The sequence below is a fragment of the Delphinapterus leucas genome, chromosome 2 (assembly GCF_059928025.1).
Source record: "Delphinapterus leucas isolate spDelLeu-1000000601 "Yukka" chromosome 2, BTC_Dleu_Yukka2, whole genome shotgun sequence".
NCBI classification, from domain to species: Eukaryota; Metazoa; Chordata; class Mammalia; order Artiodactyla; family Monodontidae; genus Delphinapterus; species Delphinapterus leucas.
This window is the reverse complement of record NC_143130.1, coordinates 25335683-25353274: the sequence shown is the minus strand read 5'-3', so window position 1 is coordinate 25353274 and position 17592 is coordinate 25335683. Positions and strand designations below refer to the sequence as shown.

The 17592-nt window shown below is 47.8% G+C and overlaps 1 protein-coding gene across 3 annotated transcripts in view; it reads right to left on the bottom strand.

Annotated features, from left to right (window-relative positions):
• Positions 1 to 1415: 1415 nt before the first annotated feature.
• The window catches only part of ANKRD16 (ankyrin repeat domain 16), a 28506-nt gene continuing 12329 nt past the window's right edge, over positions 1416 to 17592 (bottom strand). For 2 of the 3 annotated variants that reach the window (XM_089906553.1, XM_022580216.3), the window contains one exon: positions 1416 to 17563. In XM_089906553.1, the coding sequence (XP_089762679.1) occupies positions 17169 to 17563 (395 nt within the window). In that variant the 3' untranslated portion in view covers positions 1416 to 17168. The remainder of the gene's footprint in view (positions 17564 to 17592) is intronic. The other variant, XM_089906554.1, reaches the window with a different exon arrangement.

Below are 17592 nucleotides of genomic sequence, written 5' to 3'. Positions count from 1 at the left end.
CAGGCAAAACCAGGCCCACCAAGGCTTTTAACCACTATTCTCTGTGTCGAGTTGCCCTTCCACCCTGCACTAAGCAGCACAGTCCAAAGCGCCAAGACTCTGAAGAAGAGAACAGAATGGATGCTAAGGATGAACCACGTTTTATCATAGGACCACCTAACAACTGGTAGTTATTCATTCCGCCACCCGTTAGCACACAGTAATTAGCGCTGTTCCAGGCCCAGGGACTAGAGGACTTTTTCTGAAGACACAGGCCCTGCCATCCAGGTGCTCTCCACCTGGCAGAGGAGGCAAACCGGTAGGAAATTGGAATGTGTTAAGAGCAACGATAAAGGGACACGAATGCCTCCAGGATGTGTAAACAATGCTTTCCACTGAAAAACGAAAAGGCAGAAGACTCAGTTAAAAAATAAAAAAAATGAGCAAAGAACTCGAATAGACATTCCTCCAAAGGAGGTACACGCATGGCCAACAAGCCCATGAAAAGATGCTCGGCGTCACTAGTCATGAGGGAGATGCAAATCTAAATCATGAGATACCAGTCCACACCCATTAGGGTGGCTACTGCGTTGAAAAGTAAGACAAAGGATGTGTGGAGAAACAGGGGCCCTCATACACTGCTGGTAGGAATGTAAAATGGTGCAGCCACTGTGGAAAACAGCTTGGCGTTTCCTCAAAAAGTTAAACAGAATTACCCTCTGACCCAGCAACTCTGCTCCTAGGTATACACCCAATATAATTGTAAGCAGGCACTCAAACATATATTTGCACGCCAGTGTTCACACCAGTACAATTCACAAGAGCCAAAAGGAAACCCAGATGTCCATCCGTGGATGAATGTAAAACAAGTTGTGGTCTATACACGCCACGGAAGCTTCATCCATAAAAAGGAATGAAGCACTGATACATGCAGTGAAACTTTGTGCTAAGTGAAAACAGTGCTACACAAAGGTGTTGTATGAGTCCATTTGTATGAGATATCCAGCACAAGCAAATCCACAGAAACAAGGAACAGACTGGTGGTTTCAGGGGGCGGGGGGGGGGGGCGTGGATCGAGGAGTAAGCCCCTGCTTACTGGGGCTTATTCTGGGGTGATGAACATGTTTTGGAGGTAGATAGAGGTGGTGGTTACACAATATTTTGATCGTACTAAATGGCATTGAAGCACTGACTTTAAAATGTTTAATTTTATGTGATGTGAATTTCACTCAATGAAAAACAAAAGTGCCCATGAAGTTGTCCGTAAGTTATACAAAGCATATGAGAAGTCAGGTTGGAGAAGGAGGGGTGATTAAGTGCATGGTGGGGTCAGGAGAGCCGTTCTGGGCACAGACGTCCTCTGGGGAGATGCTTTGAGTAACGGAGGCAAGCGCAGCTGTGTGCAGGGACCCACGGTTCCATTTTCTTCTGATTTACAAGGAGGCTGGTGCTTCTCACCAGGGAGATGGGCCTTCACTGCAGGGTCAGCCCCGAGCCCGGCTGTGCTTGCTGGAGCTTGTTTAGAGCTTGCTTGTTCAGAGACGGAGGGAAGGGCTGTTCTCCAAGGACCGTGCGTCCCCTGCCCCATTGCTGCGGCTGCACAGCATCCTGGGGAGGACAAAGCGGCCCTTGTGTGGATGAAGCAGCTACAAAGTACATTTTCCTCTGGGGGTGAATTGCCACACTGCAAGGCAGGAAGGTTCCTTTCCATTGCGCAGAGCACCTCATTTCATGTCTGAGGGGCCCCGGGCAATGGAGTCCACTCAGGTCTGGGCTGTGCGCTGTGGAGGGTGGGCACTTGGGAGGCTAGGGACCGCTTCTTGGAATCAGACGATGGAATCAGACAGAACCTGTTGGCAGGTGTGGCTCTGGAGTTAATGCATGCATGTTCCCTGAAGGTTTCACGCTGCAGTCGGCTTGGGAAAAGGTAAGGCATTGGCATGCCCCCTCCATTTCCCCTTATTTTGGGCATTTCCTCCCCATTTAAGGCCCCCTTTCTGACAGCCATCAGACTCCTCCTTCTCTTCTCCAGAATCCCCTTCCACCCGTCTGTTCCATTGTTCCGTTCTTTCAAGGTCTCTGACACAAATTCAAACCACTGCTTTGTGGTTCTGCTTTGGACAGGAACTAGCTAGTACTTATCATTAGCCAGTTCACTTACCCCTTGCCATTAGCACAGAAAGCAGGTGCTGTATTGCTAAGTCCACTGTACTGATAAGGAAACAGACTCAGAGAGACTGGGATTTGGCCAAGGTAGACAGCTGGTTAGTGGCAGGATAGGATTCAAGCTCTAAATTTAATGTTAATAAACTGACCTCTACTAGTAAACCAGTGATTGGAGAAATTTTCCCTCCCAAATGACATAATGTCTCAACAGGGTAAAAATGAGACTTCTGTGGTAGCAGCAGTGTATTTGCAGAGAGATGGGAGGTGTTTGGACATATATTTTATATGAGGAGGAGGTCTTTCTATAATCCCCAAATTATGTGACAGCCTATTCTACGTGCTACTTAACAGGTTTATTTCACAAAAGGCTCAATAACAGTATTTGCTCTTTAAATTGACAAACAGGTGACCTTGAGTGAGCACAGGTACACTGAAGCACTTTCTTCACCATCCTCTCAATTTAAATATATGCTGGAAACAGAATCAAGGGTAAGACTCACCTAAGGCCACAGGCAAGCTGGGATGCTCTTCTCAACTCACTTCAAGTGCTCTGTCTCCTAGGAAGCCCCCAGACCCCCACCCCTTTTGTGTTATCCCCTCCACTAGACCTTGACATCCTGTGCTCAGGGACTGCATTTAAGTAATCATCTTGTCCAGTGCTCTTTTAGTGGGAAAAAGGAGAAAGAGAGGAAGAAAGAAAAGTTTCCAGAAGGTTTATTTACATTTCATTATAAAAAGACAGGCCAACTGATGATCATTTTATGTATAAAAACATCCAATCACTACATTGTACACCTCAATTACTCTTCAACTGAAAAGACAAGCCAATTAAAACACGGGCAAAGGACTTGAACAGATATTTCTCCAACTAAGATGGACACATGGCCAACAAGCACGTGAAAATGTTTAATGTCATTAGTCAACAGGGAAATGCAAATCAAAACCACTTCACATCTGACAGGATGGCCAGAGTTGAAAAGACAGACAATGACAGGTGCTACTGAGGATGTGGCGAAACCGGAACCCTCACACACTGCTGGGGGGAATTCGAAACGGAGCAGCCACTTTGTCACACAGTCTGACAGCTCCTCAAACAAGTGAACTTATACACTGGACCTGCTTACACACAGAGCTGTCATAGGACCCAGCACTCTTAGGTATACATCCAAGAGAAACAAAGACACATGTCCACACAAACTTATGAAATCATGTTCATAGCAGCATTAATCGTAATGGCCAAAAGGTAAAAACAACCCAAATGTCCATCAGCTGATGAACGGATAAAGAACGTGTGGTTTATCTACACAATGGAATATTATTTGGTCATAAAAAGGAATGAAATGCTGATACATGCTCCAACCTGGACGAACCTTGGGAACATTGAGCCAATGAAAGAAGCAGTCACAAAAGACCACTTGACGTATGATTCCGTTGATATGAAATGTCCAGAAATGGCAAATCCATAGAGGTAGAATGTAAATTAGCAGTTGCAGGGGCTGGCGGTGGGAGTGGGGAGGAGGGGCATGATGGCTAAAAGGCATGGGGTTTCTTTTTGAGCAATGAGGGTGTTCTAAAATCGACTCAAGATGTTCTAAAATCGGTGAGAGCTGTAAGTATCTGTAAATACACTAAAAACCACATTTTAAATGGGTAAGTTGTATGCCGTGTGAATTATATAAAGCTGTTTTTAAAAGAAAGTTTCCAGAAGGCACTGTGCCCCTTTCCACAATTCCTCTTTACTCATAATAAACTTAGTTACTTGAATTTTTTGAATTTCAATTTTTAGCAAGTCTGATATTGAATTTCAATTTTTAGCAAGTCTGATATACAATATTTTTAAATGCCTCATAAGCATTTTAATAAATACTAATAGTATTAAATATCCATTGTTGAGTTTGCTAAATAAACAACTTAATTTCTTAATATGACATATTTTCTCACAAAAGAATAAAATACTTATTACCTACTAGGAGTTTAGCATCTCTGTTCTCATAATAATCCAAGTCCCCGAGTCTATCTTTATGTTTGAATAGGTGATGTGTCTGCAGCTTCTACACTTGACACTTCTTGTAGTGTAGCAGTGGCCCGGAGGATCTGCAGGAAAAAACAGTCCGCTTCCTGTCAGGCCCCAGAGGAACTGTGAGAACGGTGAGGTAAAGTTACCAGCTTGCTAAACGCTGTCACGAACAAACAGACACCAAACCCTAGCACTGCCCTCCCACCCCATCCCCGGGATTCCCACGCACTGTGACTAAACAGACCGAGGACAGGGAAAGGGAATTCTGCCTTTGATAAAAGCATCTGACAGAAATGAGAGTCTTTTTTGTTTGTTTTTGGTTTTTTGCCGTACGCGGGCCTCTCACTGTTGTGGCCTCTCCCGTTGTGGAGCACAGGCTTCGGACGCGCAGGCTCCGAACGCGCAGGCTCAGCAGCCATGGTTCACGGGCCCAGCCGCTCCGCGGCATGTGGGATCTTCCTGGACCGGGGCACGAACCCGTGTCCCCTGCATCGGCAGGCGGACTCAGAAATGAGAGTGTTCTGCTTTTTCAGGAAGGTATGTAACATTTGTACAAAAGGCCTGTTTACATTTAACTTTAAATTACAGAGCAACTGGAGGGCTTGATACGTTTGCTTGTTTTGTCAGTTCCCTCCCCAAACCAGCCATGCCCGGTCCCTAGGACCTGGCAGCACCTAGCAGCCCTCAGAGCAGGGGTTCCGTGAGAGGCTCGCGGTTAAATGAACGAGTGATGAGAACGTGTGTGCAGATGGACGAGGGCAGGAAGAAAGTATGAAAAAGTAGAAACACTGTATTTGTGTAATGAGAGTATGATTACATTGAATCCCCTAAAATTGCCTTTTGGTGGGGCTTCTCTGGTGGCGCAGTGGTTGAGAGTCTGCCTGCCGATGCAGGGGACACGGCTTCGTGCCCCGGTCCGGGAAGATCCCACATGCCGCGGAGCGGTTGGGCCCGTGAGCCATGGCCGCTGAGCCTGCGCGTCAGGAGCCTGTGCTCCGCAGCGGGAGAGGCCACAGCGGTGGGAGGCCCGCGTGCCTCAAAAAAAAAAATTGCCTTTTGGTTTGACTATAATGCTATTAGATAAAATTTGGGTTACAATGTGCACCTGCAATTCTACCCACTCAATAGAACCCTATGTAGCAGTTGAGAAGTGTAAGGTGTGCCTATAAAGTACTAGCATGGAAGGATGTCCAAGATATAGTTATGAGAGAAAAAGAAAGTGAACCCCCCAAAGAAAGTATTAAATTATGATCATAGTTTTTGTAGTACCCTCCTCTGCAAATGTATGTATTTGATTACATACATATAGATAAAAATCTGGAAAACTGCTCACTAAGCTGTTACCTCTGGTTGGTTCTGGAAAGGATAACAGGGAACGTTCACTTTCTGTGTTCATAGTTCTATATTGTTTGTGTTATTTGCATGCTTACACTTTTATTTTAATAAACATTTAAAATCTTAAGCCTTTTCTGCCCTTTTATGTTTTCCTGCACTTGATCATGTATTCATTTTGTATAGTTAGCAATAAAAAAGTTTAAATCACCCATTTTATTTTTTTAGTCTTTTTTAAAATTTAGTTTTTTATTTTATATTGGAGTATAGTTGATTTACAATGTTGTGTTCGTTTCAGGTGTACAGCTAGGTGATTCAGTTATACATATACATATATCCATTCTTTTTCAGATTCTTTTCCCATATAGGTAATTACAGAATATTTAGAGTTCCCTGTGCTATACAGCAGGTCCTTGTTGAATAAATCACCCATTTTAGCTACACCTTTTCTGTCTTTGGTAATTGCATTAAAAAAAAATCTAATTCTTAAAACTCGTGCTCACACTGAGACCGGCACAGACCCAATTCTAAACCAGCACTGTATTTAGCTTTTCACAAGGCACCAGGCTCTCTGATGGGAAGAGCAGCTGTTCTATCAAATGGCAACTCCTTCCTCCCACAGTGAAAATGTGGAATCACCCAGCTATTTTCATCTGCGTAGATAATAATTTCCTTCCATAACCTGCCTTCTCCCTCTCCTCTCTCTTTCCTGTTTATCTGAGGGGAAGCTGTGTGTGCTGTCTAGCTGGACTTGGCCGTCAGGAAGGATGGTGACCACCTCAGAGGGGATAAACTAGAGGAATTGGTCTTATCAACAGTCATCACGTGAGATCTCTCTCTCTCTCTCTCTTTTTTTTTTTAAAGAAGAGTCAGCTGTGAGTCTTTGGTTGGTCCAGGAATCTCACAATTCTGAGCCTGGGAGTTGGGTCAGTGGCTCCTGACACCTCATCTCCCACGTGGGTCGACCCAAAGGTGCTACTTCCTTCAGGAAACCTCTTCTTCCCTCCTGGGAAACAGAGCGAACAGGTGATGATGGCTTCTCAGGGAGCACCCTCTCAAATCTTTGCTCTGAACGCACTCTAAATCACAACCTCCTCATAACTTCCTCTTATTTTACTCAGAGGTATTTTTCAAGCCTTCCTGTAGAACTGGGTATTTTGTTTATAACATAGCCTTGGATGTATTTACTTGCCAATCTGCCAGGGGGATGATCTGTCTTGTGATTTGCCCCGTGAAAATATCTAGAGAATAGGATCTTGTTAGTCGCTTGAAAACCACTTGTAAAGAAGAACTGGTTCGAGATGATTTGTGGGTTGTTTTTTTTTTTTTGGTCCTTCCCTGTCCCTGCCCCTTCCCCCCACTTCCTCGTGGGTTAATTGTTTTGAAGGATGTTACTTGCCTACAGAGTGCACCACCCCATCTTTGGATTAAGAGAAAAGGGAAGATTATTGTTGATCCCTGAGGTCTGGGGACCCCTGTTCCATTTTTGGACACCGGCAGGTGGGCAAGGTTCCCACGGTAAACCAGCCGAGCTGTTGCAATGGGTCACAAAGCTGGGACGTCTGAGAAACTCATGTCACAATCAGTTGCTCCTCTCTCCCTGGTCTCATTCTTCCCTGACATTTGGAAAAATATGGTGAAGATCAGTTAACCCAAGCAATGCAGGTGCTGACTGTAGAAGAGCCCCAGGTACACGGTCTCAGGCCCTGCTGTCGGGCCTGGCAGCCTGGCCTCTCCTGTGAGCTCCTTTGACTTAGCAAAACAAAACTGAGGTGAAAACCAAAAGGCAAAGCAGGGGAAATGTGGTCGGGCTGTTTGCCTGCTGTCATTAGCAACCCACTTTCGATCCACTTACTATTTCGGACACCTGCATAGTAAAAGTGTTTGGTTATTATCATGGGGGGGTGTCCTACATGCTGAAAAAAAATGAGTAAGACGTGTGTGTGTGTGTGTGTGTGTGTGTGTGTGTGTGTGTGTGTGTAGGGGGCAGGAAATTCACCCCACCAAGAAGTCAGGCTCACAAGTTCGGTGCTGAGGCCAGCGAGAAAAGACAATTTCTGGATTATGTTCAGGCAGATGGAGTGGGAAACTGAAATTCCTGCCTCGGCACAATTCTCACTAATATTTATTAATTTTTGGGGGCTGCATTGGGTCTTCGTTGCTGCGCGCGGGCTTTCTCTAGTTGCAGTGAGCGGGGGCTACTCTTCGTTGTGGTGCACGGGCTTCTCATTGTGGTGGCTTTTCTTTTTGCAGAGCATGGGCTCTAAGTACGCAGTCTTCAGTAGTTGTGGCACGTGGGCTTTGTTGCTCCATGGCATGTGGGATCTTCCCGGACTAGGGATTGAACCTGTGTCCCCTGCGTTGGCAGGCAGATTCTTAACAACTGTGCCACCAGGGAGGTTCCCTCTCACTGATATTTAAAAGAGAGAAAATCTCCCAACTATTGGAAAGAGGTAGCGATGCAGCCTGATGCCTTCATGCAGAAATGCCTTGGTGACTGGACATTTGGGGAGCATCACACCCGCGCCAGCTGGGTTTTCAGACACTTGGCTGTAGGGCAGACAAGTTATTGAACTTTGCTGAGCCTCCACTGGATTGGATGGGTGCTTTTTTTTTTTGATGTGGACCGTTTTTAATGTCTTTATTGAATTTGTTACAATATTGCTTCTGTTTTTTTAATGTTTCGGTTGTTTGGCTGCGAGGCATGTGGGATCTTAGCTCCCCGACCAGGGATCGAACCCACACCCCCTGCACTGGAAGGCAAAGTCTTAACCACTGGACTGCCAGGGAAGTCCCTGGATGGGTTCTTAGACTTAAAACTCTAAGATCTGAAAAATTTTGACAATACTGTTCCCTGTTGCTATCGGGGAAACTGACACCACACAGTAAGCCATGGAGATGCTTTTAACGACAGGTTACAAAATAACAATGCCACAGTGCCAACTCTTCACTCAGCCCCTTCAATGTGCCAGGCGTTGTACTCTGGTGATTTTGCCGGATGGGTGTTGTGGCCTTTGTGCAGATGAGAACCTTGAGTCACTTGGTGCAGTCTCCCAGCCAGTGACAGGCAGGGAGAGTCCTCTGCCGCCCAAGCCTGGTTCCTGGCGTTCATCCTACACACCTGCTCTGACTCGGCATGGGTGAGCTCGGGGGCACCTGAACATGGCATCTCGAGGGGCTGAGATGCCCACAGAGGAGTCACATGACTTTTCACGCTGTCTCTGTCCCTGGTTTGTGAGACGGGAAACAAAGGGGCCACTGTTCAGCAGAAACTGCCCAGCAGAGGCAAGGATGCTCTGTGAACTGGAGTCTCACTTAGGGTCACCAGACCTGGCAAGTGAAAACCCGGGACACCCCCTTAAACCTGAATTTCAGATAAACCGCGAATACTTTGTTAGTGTAATTATATCCTGTGAAATATCTGGGACATACTTATACTAAACAGTACCCGTGGTTTACCTGAAATTCAGATGTAACTGCATCTTCTCTGGCAGCCCCAAGCTCACGATATCATATCGTTGTTGTGGACTCCGCTCAGAAAGCCCACGAATCAAAATTCTTTCCATCCTTCAAGGCCCAGCCCAGATAACACGTCTTCTGCGAAGCTGTTTCCTCTCCCGGCCCCCAGTACACTGTGCCTGTCACGTAGTCACAGAACAACCTTGCTCCTCTCTCAGACACAGACTCGTGAGGGCAGACGCTGGTCCTTTCCCACAGCTCCTCACTGTGGAATTCATTCATTCCACACTCTGCCAACCGCAAAGCAGAGGTGGATGCTGATCTCATGGGTTTTCGTTTCGTAGGAAAGCACGGCATTATCCGGGCAGTTACGAACAGCTGCGTGAAGGGATGGGACAAAGTGCTGCAGAAGGGCTGCTCTGAGGCTGGGGTCCTGCACGGCTTCTCTGGGGGGTGGTGCTCAGGGGCCAGGATGAACAGGAGGAACCCACGCGACAAGTCAAGAGAAATTTCCAGAAGACACTGAGGGGTAAGAAAATCTGGTCAGTTTGGGGAACTGAAGGCAGGCCTTCGACATGGAAATGGGACCCAGAGGTTTTCTATGCGGTGGGTGGCATGGGACTGAGCTCCACCCCAAGTGAAGTTGGTGAGTTAGCGGTGGGTAGTGGGGGCACGATATAATCTGTTATAAGCTTTTTGGGCTGCTTGTGAGAATTACACAAAGCGAAGCACCAAAGTGGAAGAAGCGAGACCACTCAGAGGCCATTATAGGAATTCAGGTGAGAGAGACATGGGGAAGGCAATGTGGAAAGGGGCTCACTTGCTGTCCCACCTGTTCTGGAACTTGTCGACTCCCCCCAAGAAGTGGAGGCTGTCTCCCTTGGCTCCTGGGTGAGATTTTCCCAGCCGGCCTTGATGGATGGCAGGTGGGGAGGTGATGCTGCGTGACTTTCCCAGGCAGGTGGGGAAAGGCAGTGTGGATTCTGCCCGCCGTGCCCTCCCCCCACCCCGCATGCTCACCCCTGGGACCCCAGTCTCACTCCGTGAAGAAGCTCACACCAGCCCATAGGGAGAGGCCTCCGGTGGAAGCCCCTGCGAAGATTTGTGGCCGCCAACCAGCCACATGGACACCAGACGAGCCACCTGCCATGCCTGGTCTGAATCCCTGACCCACAGCATCCATGAGCACGGGAAACGTTGCTTTGAACCGTTAGACTCTGGGGTAAAATGTTGCGCAGCCATAGTAACTGAAACAAGAAGATCCTGGTTGGAACTTGGGTGGGTAGCAGGGGACCTGGAGAAAAGTGGACCCATCTGAGATGCTGAAAGGAGACAATGTTAACAAGACGTAGTCATGAAAGGGATGGAAAATGTCTCAAGTAGGAAGATAGGAGGAAAGGCCCAGATGGAACACATTTTTTTTTTTTTTTTACTGTAGTATGCGGGCCTCTCACTGCTGCGGCCTCTCCTGTTTCGGAGCACAGGCTCCGGACGCGCAGGTCCAGTGGCCACGGCCCACGGGCCCAGCCGCTCCGCGGCATGTGGGATCCTCCCAGACCGGGGCACGAACCCGCGGCCCCCACATCGGCAGGTGGACTCTCAACCACTGCGCCACCAGGGAAGCCCAGAACACATTTTTAAAATCCCTCTTTACATTTTGAATGGTGCATGCATTTCAGCTCGAGAGCGTCATTCATTCAGTTTAATAATTTGATCCCTGGTAAAATGCAGATTACTCAGGGACTGGTAAAATTTGAGTTTTTCATTCATTTATTAACATCTTAGCATGGATAAAGATTTTGAGATGAAATTTTCTTTTCAGTAAAGAAAATGGAGGGGGACTTCCCTGGTGGCACAGTGGTTAAGACTCCATGCTCCCAATGCAGGGGGCCCGGGTAGGCTCCCTGGTCAGGGAACTAGATCCCACACGCATGCTGCAACTAAGAGTTCGCATGCCGCAACTAAGGAGCCTGCAAGCCACAACTAAGGAGCTGCCAAGCCACAACTAAGGAGCCCATGAGCTGCAACTAAGGAGCTGGCGAGCCGCAACTGAGGAGCCCGCTTGCCGCAACTATGACCTGGCGCAACCAAATAAATTAATAAGTAAATTAATTAATTTAAAAAAGAATGATTAAAAAAAAGAAAATGGAGGCACCTCAGGGCCAAGTGGGGAGATGTCCCCAAGGAAGGAAAGAGAAAGAAAATTAGGGACACAAAATACAAATGATGCCTCCATAGGGCATCAGCCCTGACTCTTTATCCTGCTGCAGTTACCGGGGAAGATGCCCACAGGTGACATGCATGTGCTTACCATGTGCCGGTCATCTCAAGCACGACCCCACTGAATCCTCACAATGAACACGGAAGGCGGTGCCACTGCCACACCTTCCACCAGGAAACCGAGCGCAGAGAGGGGAAGTAACTGGCACAAGGACCCGTGCCTGCTCCACGCGGGACAGAGCCTGCCTCTCCCCCCATACCGTTTACACGGGTGGCCTCTTGTGTCTGTACAACGTCACACATCTGTGAATGAGTGGGCTGTGCTCTGCTCCTCAGGACTTTAAAAACTGGGGTTAGGGAGTGAGTGTGTGTGTGCGTGCAGGGTGGGGGGACAGGTGATTGCACACAAACAGCCCTCATCAAGGCAGCTCTGAAAATGGCAGGTGGCAGAGACCCCATCTTGCCCCCAACTTTGATTCTCTGCCAGCTATCATGGCTAAGCTGTGGCCAGCGGGATGGGAATGGAAATGATACAACTGCCTTCGTTTTTAATTTTTAAAAAAAATTTAAAAAAATTTTAAAGGTTTTTTAAAACATTTATTTATTTTTGGCTGTGTTGGGTCTTCATTGCTGCGCGCGGGCTTTCTCTAGTTGCGGTGAGCAAGGGCCACTCTTCGTTGCAGTGCGCAGGCTTCTCATTGCGGTGGCTTCTCTTGTTACGGAGCATGGGCTCTAGGCGTGCGGGCTTTAGTCATTGTGGCTCGTGGGCTCTAGAGCGCAGGCTCAGTAGTTGTGGCGCACGGGCTTAGTTGCTCCGCGGCCTGTGGGATCTTCCCGGACCAGGGCTCGAACCCGTGTCACCTGCATTGGCAGGCAGATTCTTAACCACTGCACCACCAGGGAAGTCCCTACACCTGCCTTCCTAAAACGGGGGTGCAACTCCCTTTACAGGCTGGTGAGCAGTCTTAGGGCCTGGAACACTGACATCGGGGGTCTGTCTGTCCCCAACTGTCCTAACCCACCCTAGGTTGGCTTTGCCCAGGCTTTTACCTGGGAGAGAAATACACTTGTGTTTATGCCTCTGTTATTTTGGGTATTTGCTATGGGAGAATTTATATTGTAACTAATGTAGGCAACAAAGGAGGTGTGAATAGAGTGGATGGAAGCTCTGAGAAGGAAAAGTTATGTGTGTAAATGTTTTATTGATCTTCCCTCCCCACATGCATGCGTATAAGGTCAGGAAGGTGTTTTTGAGAAAATATGGGATCCACACTCATGGAGGCCCATTCTTCTTTGCTTTTGGAGTATGTGTTTTTCTTTACTTGCGGACCTTTCTTACTAAGCGATTTTTGTTTCAGTCTAACGTTAAATGATTAAATTGAGCTAGCTAAGCCCGCGTCAGCTGGAAGAATGGGGAGTGAGACCAGAGCTGTGGACCAAGGGACAGGGTAACCTGCAAGCTGGACTTCGTTCCTAGGTCTTTTATGTTCATCTGAATCTTAGTTGATTGTGGATTTTCAGCAAAACGGGGAAAAATAAAGTCCATGCATGCTGTAGCCTGGCACAGGTGAATGCTCTAGAATCTGAGAGGTGCTCTGAACTTATCAGAGACTAATCCAAACAGACATACCCCACTGCATCCAGGCAGTGTCTTTCCACTCCAAGAATTTTAGTTAGCCTCTATGTACGACCATATCTATTCAAAAGAGGTTTTCTAAAAAAGGAGATATATAGGAAATTATCTCTGCAATGCTGTAGTCTGTTTTTTCTTCACTTATAAATGCACACCAAAAATTTTAGTTACCACGTGAATTTTGTGTAGAGCTAATTCACTCAATATAAAAAAGGCTCTCACAAATCAAGACAAACAAAACAACGGTCAAATATAATGCAAGACGTTGATTTCACCAGTGGTCTCAGTCAATGGCCTCCCAGTATCCAGGCTCTGGGTGGTGCCCTCTGGCGCATGCTCTGCTTGGCAGGAGGACTTGCTTTGGCTGATGGGATGGGAGTGTCTGCACACACAGGGCAGAGACAGAAGGGCACTGGAGTCTCTTTTTCCTCTGTCCAATCCCTGCCGCTGTCAGGAGAGCAAGCCTGGGCCAGCCTGACTGAGGAAGGGACCCACACAAAGCAGAGCCGACTCCATCCTGCACGGCTGGCTCAAGCGACAGGACGCCACCCACCCGGCTCAGGTAGGATCAGCAAACCACCGGAGGACCCGAAGCCTCTGGAGAAATCAACAGTTGTTTACTAAGCCACTGAATTTTGTGGTAGTTTGTTGTTGACTAGGTCATAGCTAACAAATGCTGATAAAAACTGAAAAAATGTAAATGGCCAGTAAATCAATCTAAAGCTCTTCAATCTGATCCATAATTAAAGAAGTGCAGGATTACAACAGTGAGATGGTGTATCAAGTTAGCAGAAATTAAGAATGTGGTAGCACAGCTCTGGTGATGGTGTGTGGGAATCAGGCACTTTCCCAGGTGGTAGATTTTAATTAATTTATTTATTTCAATTTTTAAATTTGTTTCAAGATTAACCTCAGGACACATTGACTTCATAGGAAATCCACTAGAATGTTTTTCTAGGCTGAACACCTGTTTCCCCTTAGTCTCCCCTAACAGAGCATGTACATGCTAACTACTTTCATTTTGCAGTCACTGCTGTCCCACCCCTACCAGTTATACCAAGACCACCTAAACTGTGTGTGTGGTATTCTGAATGTTCTTAGTTATGCCCTAATTTCAATAACTGAAAAAGATTTTCTGCCATAAGCTGTCACTTGAATTCTTTGGCTACTTTTGAAGTCCAAAGAACACTGAAATGATTCTCCTTTGGGGGGATTATTTTACAGGCATTAGTGACTAGCCCCTGGGGCTGTGGGGGTCCCAGGTGGTAGATTTGCTAAGGTATTCCAGCAACACCGAGTATGGTGGGTGTGTGGACTCGAACGCCACCTCCTCTTTATGGGATTTCCTACACTGCAGTACCAGGAAGATTATAAACCACGTTTCCTGGGCTCCCTTCCAGCCACACTTCTGGATGTGAGTTGGATTCTGCTAACTGCAGAGCCTGGAGAGGCACCCTGATCCTGCCAGCAGTACCACTGGTCCTCAGGCCATCCTGGTAACCGGGCGAGGAACGCCTGGAGCAGTGAACCCTGAACAAGAGGTAATCACCACTCTGCGGTGTTTTTCATGTTGTTTCATGTGCCCCCCGGGATGCCACCCACCCTTAAGTATGCTCTGAGTCTTCCAGAGACGGGGAAGAAGGAAAAAGGGGTTTAGCTCACACCACGAGGCTGGCTGAAATGCCTGCGTTCACCCTGAGGTTGACGTTCTCAGGCCAGAAAAGGCCCTGTGGCAGCTCCTGGGTGGCTGCTGAGTGTAAATATTCCCCAGTGCTCTTCTCAGGAAGCCCTTGGCCTGTCCATGTTACCAAGTCAATCACCTTTCTGGGGGATGTTACAAATGCTTTCCCATAGGCCTTCCTCATGCAGGCCAAGCAAATCCTACTGTCACGGCTCAGGTCAAAGGCCAGGCCCCACTTCTACCTCGTTTTTCTCGATAAACATCACATCCCTCTTTCAAATTGGGTCTTGAACCCTCCACACCCTTGCCGGCTTATGAAAGCAATTTTAACAAGTCTACAGACCGTCAAATGTAAGTTCACATTGTTATTCGCGATGGTAGAAAATGTAACACACGTGTTCCACCAACCCCACTCCCTCTAAAAACCGATGTCAGTTGAGGTGTTTGTGTGGGTCCACCTGAAGCTGTCTCCTTGCCCTCCCTCCTCTCTCCTGTGCGCCTGGAGCTTGGCCTCCACGGGCTTCCGGTCCCCCTCCCCCCACCTGCCGCAGGACCCGCTCCCTAAACCTGCTTTCAGTCGAATTTGACAAAGCTTCACTGGTTATCCCATCTACATCTCATCTTAACGAGACAAAACAACCCCAAAATGACAACATAAAGGAATAAGTGTGGACAGTCATACGATGGGGCATTAGACAGCCATTAAAGTAAAAGGTCACAGAATTCTGAAGAGTATTAGGATGTGCTTGAGATGTAAAGTTGGGGTAAACCGCACATACGGCATCATCTCAACTATGTACATTTACAAAGACTAGGAAGACGTAAGGGCGGTCATTTCAGGGCAGCGGAATGATCGGTTTTGTTTTCTCCTTTACTTTTTTATATTTTACAATGGGCTCTATAAAAAAAAAAAGCCTGGGCGAATAAAAGGGACATTGCTCTGTGCCGCCACCTGCTGGCGGATCTAGGAACAGCAGGCTGGATAAAGTGTTGCTCCCCCCGCCCCGCAACAGCAGAGCTCTCATTTTCCGAGTGTGAGTTTTGTGCTTTCTTTTCCATGTTGCAATCCCTTTTCTACTTTTGTCTTGTAAATACTTTCTTGTATAACTTTTTTTGGTAATGTGTGTTGGGTCCCAGCTATTTTCAAATGACAGCAATTCTTTGTATCCCTTCCGGCTTCTGCTCTGACCTCTCACGTGGATCAGCTGCGCTCTCGGAAGGACCGGCCACGGTCTCTGGACGTGGGTCATGGATGAGGCGCTGGGAACCCTGGTGAAGGTGGCGGCCAGCATCGGCGGTCAGCGCCCTTGGTCACATCAGAGCCCCGACGGCTGTGCGGGGAATGCATCTGAGGGGGCGCAGGAGGAGAACTTGGGCTGTGGCAGCAGCAGTCTGGATGTGAAGCCCGAACCAGGGAGTCACCGTAAGGATGGAGCTGACCAGACTGGCCGGGCCTCCTGTAGAAGGAAGGGACCCAGGGAGGCGGGATGAAGGGCGGTGTCACAGCTCGGACAGCAGGCGCAGAATGAATGTACACAGTTTGGGGGAGGCTAGGGTTTTTTGGGTTTTTGTTTTTGTTTTTTTACAATTTTTTACTTTATATTAGGGTATAGTTGATTTACAATGTTTTTTTTTTTTAATTTTTTATTTTAGGGGGAGGCTAGGTTTTGAGCGAGTTGAGTGTGGGGCAGCCTTGGGACATCCATGCAAAAACGTATAGCCGGCAGCAGAGGGCCAGGGCTGGAGGGACTCAACGGTCAGGGGGCAGTGAGATGAGTGGATGAGATGGGTTGGAGGCACACTCGGCACAGGGACAGTGCTGAGCGGGGACAGAAGCATGTATGGGATAGGCCCTGACAGAGGCGCTCATGACAGAGACGGAAAAGGAAGGTCAGAAAGGAAAACCCAGAAGCGTGTTGTCGGAGGTGACAAGAAACGAGCTTCCGGAAGGTGGGAGTGATTGATAATTGAACTGAAAGGATCAGTAACATGAGGGCTAAAGGCACGTTACTTGATTTGGCAATTGGGTCCCGGTGACCTAAGAGCAGCAGTGAGGAAGCCGGGCGGCAGGGGGCGGCAGGGGCCGGCAGTGCCCATGAACTGGGAACCAAGCACAGGCTCTTCTCTAAGGAGGTCGGGATGAGAAAGGATGCTTGAGATGGAGGATAATTAGGAGGGGCTGCCCCTCGTAAGAGCCAGGGATGGAACGAGACTGGCCAGGAAAGGCACTCAGCACAGCATCCAGGACACAGTAAGTGCTCAAGAAACAGAAGTTATCGTTCACTCGTTGGCTATTTCATGATCTACAACCTTACCATGCGCCAGGCATTGTTCTGGGCCCTGTATATATAGTGAGTGAGCAAGAGACACAAAAACCCTGGCCAAGGAGCTTACATTCTCGTGGGGGAGACAGACAACAGAGAAAATAAATAACTCAAGACAGCTGGTATATTCCACAGTGGTAAATGCTATGGAGAAAACATGAACTAAGGGAAGAAGATATAAAATGTTGAAGGAGGGAACGAAATTCTAGATCTGGTGGCCAGGGAAGGGCCCCACTTTTAACACCCAAAGGAAGTGAGAATAGTACCTATAATTAGGAAGTGAGGGAATAATACTAATGATCACCACCATTGTCATTAGCATTCTCAATATATTACTACTGCGGTAATAGGTTGTAATTATATCATCACCGCTATCTTTGCCACAATGTATGTTACTATCATCACTGCCCTCTCTGGCTCTCGAGTAGCTTTGGCAGCAGCATCCAGCAGCCCTGTCCACGCTACAGGGGCGTTTTCAATGGAGAGCAGTGTACTGGAGAACCAAGCATAACCCGACAGACCATCATCACGGCGAGTGTGTAAGGCAGAGGCACAGCTCGGGTGGGAACACACCTGTGTGCAGTCACTGCAAAGAAAAAGCTGCTTCACGTGTGTGTTGAGGGGAGAAGGGCAGCCCCAGACCGGTCTTTCTGTCCCACCTGCAAGTAGGGATGCACGTAACAGGCCATCCTCAGGCCCAAAGGCAGGGACACGAAGACATCTCTGGAGCAACAGGAAACGGTTAACTGCAGCTGGAGAAGGTGCAGATGGAGACAGTGTG